Here is a 9,253-nt window from a genome sequence, read left to right on the forward strand (position 1 = left end):
ATACACTGCTCATGATGGTAATGTTAAGTGTCATGTACCATAATAAACTGCTCATGTTGGTAATGTTAAGTGTCATGTACCATAATAAACTGCTCATGATGGTAATGTTAAGTGTCACGTACCATAATAAACTGCTCATGATGGTAATGTTAAGTGTCACGTACCATAAGAAACTGCTCATGTTGGTAATGTTAAGTGTCATGTACCATAATAAACTGCTCATGTTGGTAATGGTAAGTGTCATGTATCATAAGAAACTGCCCATGTTGGTAATGTTAAGTGTCATGTACCATAATAAACTGCTCATGTTGGTAATGTTAAGTGTCATGTACCATAATAAACTGCTCATGTTGGTAATGTTAAGTGTCATGTGCCATAATAAACTGCGCATGTTGGTAATGTTAAGTGTCATGTACCATAAGAAACTGCTCATGTTGGTAATGTTAAGTGTCATGTACCATAAGAAACTGCTCATGTTGGTAATGTTAAGTGTCATGTACCATAATAAACTGCTCATGTTGGTAATGTTAAGTGTCATGTACCATAATAAACTCCTCATGATGGTAATGTTATGTGTCATTACCATAATAAACTGCTCATATTGGTAATGTTAAGTGTCATGTACCATAATAAACTGCTCATGTTGGTGATGTTAAGTGACATGTACCATAATACACTGCTCATGATGGTAATGTTAAGTGTCATGTACCATAGGAAACTGCTCATGTTGGTAATGTTAAGTGTCATGTACCATCATAAACTGCCCATGTTGGTAATGTTAAGTGTCATGTACCATAATAAACTGCTCATGTTGGTAATGTTAAGTGTCATGTACCATAATAAACTGCTCATGATGGTAATGTTATGTGTCATGTACCATAATAAACTGCTCAGGTTGGTAATGTTATTTGTCATGTACCATAATAAACTGCTCATGTTGGTAATGTTAAGTGGCATGTACCATAATACACTGCTCATGATGGTAATGTTAAGTGTCATGTACCATAATAAACTGCTCATGTTGGTAATGTTAAGTGTCATGTACCATAATAAACTGCTCATGTTGGTAATGTTAAGTGTCATGTACCATAAGAAACTGCTCATGTTGGTAATGTTAAGTGTCATGTACCATAATAAACTGCTCATGTTGGTAATGTTAAGTGTCATGTACCATAATAAACTGCTCATGTTGGTAATGTTAAGTGTCATGTGCCATAATAAACTGCGCATGTTGGTAATATTAAGTGTCATGTACCATAAGAAACTGCTCATGTTGGTAATGTTAAGTGTCATGTACCATAAGAAACTGCTCATGTTGGTAATGTTAAGTGTCATGTACCATAATAAACTGCTCATGTTGGTAATGTTAAGTGTCATGTACCATAATAAACTGCTCATGATGGTAATGTTATGTGTCATTACCATAATAAACTGCTCATATTGGTAATGTTAAGTGTCATGTACCATAATAAACTGCTCATGTTGGTGATGTTAAGTGACATGTACCATAATACACTGCTCATGATGGTAATGTTAAGTGTCATGTACCATAGGAAACTGCTCATGTTGGTAATGTTAAGTGTCATGTACCATAATAAACTGCTCATGTTGGTAATGGTAAGTGGCATGTACCATAAGAATCTGCTCATGATGGTAATGTTAAGTGTCATGTACCATAAGAAACTGCTCATGTTGGTAATGTTAAGTGTCATGTACCATAAGAAACTGCTCATGTTGGTAATGTTAAGTGTCATGTACCATAATAAACTGCTCATGTTGGTAATGTTAAGTGTCATGTACCATAATAAACTGCTCATGATGGTAATGTTATGTGTCATTACCATAATAAACTGCTCATATTGGTAATGTTAAGTGTCATGTACCATAATAAACTGCTCATGTTGGTGATGTTAAGTGACATGTACCATAATACACTGCTCATGATGGTAATGTTAAGTGTCATGTACCATAGGAAACTGCTCATGTTGGTAATGTTAAGTGTCATGTACCATAATAAACTGCTCATGTTGGTAATGGTAAGTGGCATGTACCATAAGAATCTGCTCATGATGGTAATGTTAAGTGTCATGTACCATAAGAAACTGCTCATGTTGGTAATGTTAAGTGGCATTTACCATAAGAAACTGCTCATGTTGGTAATGTTAAGTGTCATGTACCATAAGAAACTGCTCATGTTGGTAATGTTAAGTGGCATGTACCATAAGAAACTGCTCATGATGGTAATGTTAAGTGTCATGTACCATAAGAAACTGCTCATGTTGGTAATGTTAAGTGTCATGTACCATAAGAAACTGCTCATGTTGGAAATGTTAAATGTAGTGTACCATAAGAAACTGCTCATGATGGTAATGTTAAGTGGCATGTACCATAAGAAACTGCTCATGATGGTAATGTTAAGTGTCATATACCATAAGAAACTGCTCATGTTGGTAATGTTAAGTGGCATGTACCATAAGAAACTGCTCATGATGGTAATGTTAAGTGTCATGTACCATAAGAAACTGCTCATGTTGGTAATGTTAAGTGTCATGTACCATAATAAACTGCTCATGTTGGTAATGGTAAGTGGCATGTACCATAAGAATCTGCTCATGATGGTAATGTTAAGTGTCATGTACCATAAGAAACTGCTCATGTTGGTAATGTTAAGTGTCATGTACCATAATAAACTGCTCATGATGGTAATGTTAAGTGTCATTACCATAATAAACTGCTCATATTGGTAATGTTAAGTGTCATGTACCATAATAAACTGCTCATGTTGGTGATGTTAAGTGACATGTACCATAATACACTGCTCATGATGGTAATGTTAAGTGTCATGTACCATAGGAAACTGCTCATGTTGGTAATGTTAAGTGTCATGTACCATAATAAACTGCTCATGTTGGTAATGGTAAGTGGCATGTACCATAAGAATCTGCTCATGATGGTAATGTTAAGTGTCATGTACCATAAGAAACTGCTCATGTTGGTAATGTTAAGTGGCATTTACCATAAGAAACTGCTCATGTTGGTAATGTTAAGTGTCATGTACCATAAGAAACTGCTCATGTTGGTAATGTTAAGTGGCATGTACCATAAGAAACTGCTCATGATGGTAATGTTAAGTGTCATGTACCATAAGAAACTGCTCATGTTGGTAATGTTAAGTGTCATGTACCATAAGAAACTGCTCATGTTGGAAATGTTAAATGTAGTGTACCATAAGAAACTGCTCATGATGGTAATGTTAAGTGGCATGTACCATAAGAAACTGCTCATGATGGTAATGTTAAGTGTCATGTACCATAAGAAACTGCTCATGTTGGTAATGTTAAGTGGCATGTACCATAAGAAACTGCTCATGATGGTAATGTTAAGTGTCATGTACCATAAGAAACTGCTCATGTTGGTAATGTTAAGAGTCATGTACCATAATAAACTGCTCATGTTGGTAATGGTAAGTGGCATGTACCATAAGAATCTGCTCATGATGGTAATGTTAAGTGTCATGTACCATAAGAAACTGCTCATGTTGGTAATGTTAAGTGTCATGTACCATAAGAAACTGCTCATGTTGGTAATGTTAAGTGTCATGTACCATAAGTTACCATAAGAAACTGCTCATGTTTGTAATGTTAAGTGGCATGTACCATAAGAAACTGCTCATGATGGTAATGTTAAGTGTCATGTACCATAAGAAACTGCTCATGTTGGTAATGTTAAGTGTCATGTACCATAAGAAACTGCTCATGTTGGAAATGTTAAATGTAGTGTACCATAAGAAACTGCTCATGTTGGTAATGTTAAGTGTCATGTACCATAAGAAACTGCTCATGTTGGTAATGTTAAGTGTGATGTACCATAAGAAACTGCTCATGTTGGTAATGTTAAGTGTCATGTACCATAAGAAACTGCTCATGTTGGTAATGTTAAGTGTCATGTACCATAAGAAACTGCTCATGTTGGTAATGTTAAGTGTCATGTACCATAATAAACTGCTCATGATGGAAATGTTAAATGTAGTGTACCGTCAGCTCTGTCTGCTCTTACAATTCAAATCCCTTAGAGTCGATTGATCTGTGCTACAAACGAATAAGTCACCACCATCGACAGACAAACATGACAGGCTCTACGACATCCACAAGCTGAACTCTCTGTCGCAGACGTCCTCATTTCGAAGAGGTCTTCTCACAAAACTGACTGTCCAGACCGAACAGTCAGAGCTTCAAACTAATACGAAGGTGTTGGTTGTTCTGCTCTAAGACACACACAAGCTTCAGGGGAGTAGTCTGAAGGTAACCCAATACCAGGCTGTAAAAATTGCAAAATGTGCCACTAATAACATGACCAGATTGCCAGAAATAGGACAGTCACTTCAAAACCTTATTCCTTATTATTTATTTTTGGACTCTCTGTTTTGTCATATACAAATGTGGCATTCAATCTATTTCTATGGGCTATAGCAGTAAAGACCAAATTCTATGTTTCACCAAATCATTTTTTTATATATATATATTTTTTATACCTACAGACTCCTAAAATTCTAAATCAAATGGCTAAATGATCCATTTTATGACCATCTTAAAACAATTCCATATGTTAGCTTAGTAGATATTGTGATCTAAGGGCTTAGATAGATCATTGCAAAATAAAACAAGTACACCGACCCATATGTATCTAAAATACATTTTAATCTTGCTTAGATTCACAATTGTTACAATATTTAGATTCTTCTATATTTTTCCTTTCACTCTTTAAACATACTGTACAATTAATGAAATGTAAAGAAGTGGTCTACATCAAGGCACAAGACACAGCCATGGTCAGGGAAGCTTGTGGGGGCGGAGCTTGATGTAGTCTCCACCCCCCTGCAGTGTGCTGCTGACACAGGAGAGAGGAGGGGTGGGGACTCAGGGTCAAACTGTACATGTGCTCTAAGCCAAAACGGGACAGAACCAACTGGCTTGTACAGGGTAATGATCTGGTGAAAATAGACATAACAGAAGTTTGTTCTTTATTTTTTGTTGCAATGTTTTCTAGGTTGTTGTATCTCCTCATGGTTATAGAGCAAAAATGAATATTGGTAACACAGAGTATGCAAGAGGTATGCAGGAAATCAGTCCTGTAGTTTGAAGTTTTTTTTATTTTAAACAGTGAAGAGTTGTCATTTCCAGATGTCTGTAGTTGGTTCAGGACAGGATGTACTGTTGTCTCACTAAAGGGCTCATGCTCTGCAGGGAGAGATAATGGAAGGAAATGACTGTTTATCCTCATTTCTACTGAACTCTAATTCCCAACTTGTATTCATCCATAAGACATAGACCAAATTTGAAGGCCGGCAAAGTTACAAAGAGACTGTCTGAAGAGTACTGAAGTAGAATAGATGTGGAAAGACAGAGGCTTGGGAAAGAGCATTAGAGATACAGTAGAGACAGACAGAGGTTGACAGTCGGAGGCACAGCAGTGGGAAGAGAGAGGAGTGTAGAATGTTGTTATACCATATCCCTGAGGCCTGTTGACACATTCACAAAGGTGCTGTCATGGGGCTGTCTCTCCTTCTTCGTCCAAACGCCTTGGCGCCCACGTTGGTGGGGACGAAGTTACTGTTGCCCATTCCTCCTGATCTGTTCAGGAAGTCAGCCAGGCGGTGGGTGACACATGTGGCAGTATTGCACGCACGCTTCTGTGCTGTAACGCTGCTTTTAGGAAGAGAAAGGACAGGTCATACAAACCTCTCCTAAATTCAGGATTTATTACAAAGATACAAATCTATGAATTACAATAAAAAGTACAAAGGTAATAAATTACTGTTTGCTGGAGAAAATGTATAATATATATCATCAAATTGAAAATAAAGACAATGAGATTCAGCTCAAATTAGTTATTCAACTTACCTCAAATGTATTGTGAATTTACGTTTACATAGCAAATAAAGTGTGGCTTATATTGTTCAAACTGTTGTGAACTTTTAAAGATGTTAAAAGGCTTTGTTTCACTTTAATAATTAAGAAGGAAAATATGTTCTGGCATAAAAAAAACATGTTTATTAAACAAGAACCCTAGTCACGGTTGAAAGAAGCATTGATTAAGATTTTTGTTTTGATTAACACTTTGTATATATTGTGAATGATCTGTATAGTAAAGGGATATCATACACCTTAATAAGATAGGGAAGTGCAACTAAATCCTTATTCACTTTCTAAATCTAAAGGATTGAACTCTGCTTTGTACTTATATATTTTATTCTCTGTCAAAAAATGGGATTTTAACAAAAGAAAAAGAGAGCAGGGACATTGCGGGACATCAAGGTTTCTCTGCAGTCGGTCAAGCAAGATCCACATGCATCAGCAATCATCAGGCTAGGCTGGAACAGAGGGGTCAGGTTAACTAGGGCTGATGGAGGGGAGGACCGCTCAGATTCCATCATATGAGTCTCCATAGCTTGCATAGCGGTTGCTCTCAGGCAGGCTGCGTTTCTTGCCAGGCGTGCCACTTCCCGTGTTGGTGCGGGGGTACGTCTGCAATTTGTGCAGCTCTTGGGACAGTTTGCCCAGCACACAGGTGCTGAGGTTGGAGCAACGCTTGGACATGGGTCTATCCAGGCTGTTAGAGAGAGAGACAAACATGCAGAAACAGGCTCATAGTAACCATGGCATGCAGATGCATCCTGCTGTTATCTACATGCTACAGTAATAACACTGTATTCCAACATCATGCATTTCAAAGTCAGTTTTTACTTGCATTTATATAAAAATAACAGTTTAAAGCCATGCTATCAAGTCCAACACAGGCAATTGAAAATAGTCTATAGCTATAATGACCTCAGTTACTTAGGCTCATGCGGCAATCCTGTTTATAGCGTCGTAGTTAAATTATAACAAACAGCACAACTGCTGTCATGCGTCACATTTCTCTTGCACTAATTCCCATGCTTTCTTCCATTCTTTAGGGTTATTTATCATTCCGCAACAGGCTTTCTCATAAACAATAATTAAATAATGAATACATAAAAATGAAGTGTTCCAAAAACCCATGCATAGATAATCACAGAGAATATATGTTTTAACTATAGATTTCCCTGTTGATGGTTGGGCGATGTCCATACCTCTGTGTCTTTAACAAATACCCATAGCTCTGACTGCTATAGGAGGCAGCAAAGGACTGGCCACATATTAGACATTTGGGGTTATATGTTTTCTTGAATAATAGGAACATGTGTCATCCATATAGTATACACCAAGTAAACCTAGAGAAAATGAAAATGAATGTTGTTAAAAACAAGTTGTGGAGATGAGGAGAGCTGTACCTACCTATTTCCTTCATTGGCTTGTTGCTCCAATTCCTCTGAAGTCATTTGAACAAACTCCTTGACGATGGCGTTGAGTAGCCTTCGGGCTTCATAGTCAGTTAGCGTGACTTGGTCTGTCATGGACTCTAAACCAGTTCTGAAAACACATAGGCGATTAGGTTGATCACTTGATGAACTGCACCAGCACTGGGTTAAAAATAGTATGACGTAGGTTATGTGAGTTTGCTCCAGCTAAAAGCCATTGACTCATGCTTTAAGGGATACGAGCCAAACTCAAAACAATCTGCTAAAAGTGTTCCTTTTAAAAAGCTGACAGGTAGCCAACTTAGAGCTTTATGACAAAATCAATATTGTAGTAAGAATGGTGACCAAAGTCTCTCTATCCGGAATATTGAACACCCATGCATTCTACAACCATTTGGAAATATTCTACATGCAATAGCAATCATCTTAGCCTATTGCTGTGGCATTAAGTTGGATTGTTTCCAAATGGATAGAAGTGGTTAGGAAGTTATACATAGAATGGCTTTAGGATTCACCGGATTGATTAGATTACGATATCGTAATCCAATTGCATCGTTTTACTGAAAAGAGGGCATTTAATGTAACGTAATGTATGGATTTCTGTAATCACATCATGTTATCTGAAAACAAAATAATCTAAATTAGCATACATAAGATTTATGTTGCTGCCAAGATTCTTTAGAAAATTATCAATGAAATAACAGCAATTACTATTAGAAAGATGGAAGTATCCCAATGGATCTATGGCGTTTCCTTTTGGGATTGCTATAAATGAACATCCCTGTAGTCTATACATACATTTCAGTGACTGACTGGACATTACAGTGTGTATAATGTGCTTTGATCCTCACCTGGCTGGAGCTGCATGTGAGCTGTACATCTGACAAATGACCAGGAAATAGGCAATGAGGAGGGCAGAGAGCTTCATCATAACCATGGTCCCTGCTGTAAAACACATTACATCCACAACCACAGAAACTTGGCTTTAAAAACATTCACATTTCTCTCAAAGCAGAATAAAAGAAGCATTTCATCCGGATCAAAACAAACATTTTTGTATGTCCCTATACATGATTTATCGCATGTAAGCTCCATCCATCTCAGTTTCAGTTCAGTTGCTCACTGTTCTACTGGGAGTGAAGAAGCTCCCCATCTCACTCTCCCTGTCCCAATGCATTCTCTTCCCTTCTGCGATGAGACAGTCCTACCAAAGTCCCTAGTTCCCTGCTATCAGAGAGAGCCATCTAGTCTCAATGCTCCCCTCTAACTGAAGAGAAGAGCTGGGCTTGGAGACACAGTACCAGACATTGAGGAGGAAGGCATTAGTGATACTATCTAGATTAGGAGTTGGAGCCCCAGCCAGCCAACCAGCCAGTGGCTCCCACAGGAGCCCATGCATTAGTGGAATGAGCTGTAGTCTAAACCCAGCTGTAGTCTAAACTCACAATCACCTCATCTACCCTTGAAAAGCCATCTAAACTGCATTTCTCAGCAGCATCTCACAGAGGGTCAACAGCCTAGGCAAAGTTTATGCCACCTCATTCTGTCCCCTCTATCATCATTGGAACACTGCAGATTTAGCAGAATATCTAATAGCCACAGAAATGACATCCCATCCATGCTAACCCAATGCATCATGTACACAGAAAAGTGGTTGAAATTCTCTGCTTACCGTGATTGGTTGTTTTCGTGGACGAAGATGGAATGAGTTGAGGTACTTCAAGTTTTAGACCAACTTGTGAATCTGTTGCACCCTGCTACAATGCCCTGTCTTATATATCTACCACTTGGGTTTCTGTACTGACTAAGTAGTTGTTTAATTATCTCATTTTAGCCAATCAGAGCGTTCAGCCCCATCCACTAGCCAATCAGGTACCGTCCAGCGGTTACGACAAACCAGTAAAGACGATAGAA

The 9,253-nt window shown here is 37.9% G+C and overlaps 1 protein-coding gene across 5 annotated transcripts; it reads right to left on the reverse strand.

The window, feature by feature from the left end:
* Nucleotides 1-4,678: 4,678 nt before the first annotated feature.
* Nucleotides 4,679-9,124, reverse strand: LOC139563125 (calcitonin-1). 5 transcript variants are annotated; one of them, XM_071381431.1, is made up of 5 exons: nt 9,012-9,124; nt 8,191-8,284; nt 7,317-7,451; nt 5,505-5,702; nt 4,679-5,237 (listed from the first exon to the last, which is right to left on the reverse strand). In XM_071381431.1, the coding sequence occupies exons 2-4, from the start codon at nt 8,274-8,276 to the stop codon at nt 5,531-5,533; spliced, it is 393 nt and encodes a 130-aa protein (XP_071237532.1). In that variant the 5' UTR covers nt 8,277-8,284; nt 9,012-9,124; the 3' UTR covers nt 4,679-5,237; nt 5,505-5,530. The 5 variants fall into 5 exon arrangements, with proteins under 5 accessions (XP_071237532.1, XP_071237531.1, XP_071237528.1 ...); XM_071381430.1 differs by having other exon boundaries at nt 5,505-5,705; XM_071381427.1 differs by lacking the exons at nt 4,679-5,237; nt 5,505-5,702 and adding an exon at nt 6,028-6,609.
* Nucleotides 9,125-9,253: the final 129 nt, after the last annotated feature.

Source organism: Salvelinus alpinus, chromosome 33 (assembly GCF_045679555.1).
Source record: "Salvelinus alpinus chromosome 33, SLU_Salpinus.1, whole genome shotgun sequence".
Classification (NCBI taxonomy): Eukaryota; Metazoa; Chordata; class Actinopteri; order Salmoniformes; family Salmonidae; genus Salvelinus; species Salvelinus alpinus.

Bases quoted from the DNA above. Each gene is read 5' to 3' on its own strand.
- LOC139563125 (XM_071381426.1), bottom strand. From the start codon at position 8,297: ATGTGTTTTACAGCAGGGACCATGGTTATGATGAAGCTCTCTGCCCTC. The intron at 7,452-8,190 runs GTGAGGATCAAA...ATGTGTTTTCAG, and splicing joins TCACATGCAGCTCCAGCCAG to AACTGGTTTAGAGTCCATGA. The intron at 6,610-7,316 runs GTAGGTACAGCT...TCTCTCTAACAG, and splicing joins CAAGCCAATGAAGGAAATAG to CCTGGATAGACCCATGTCCA.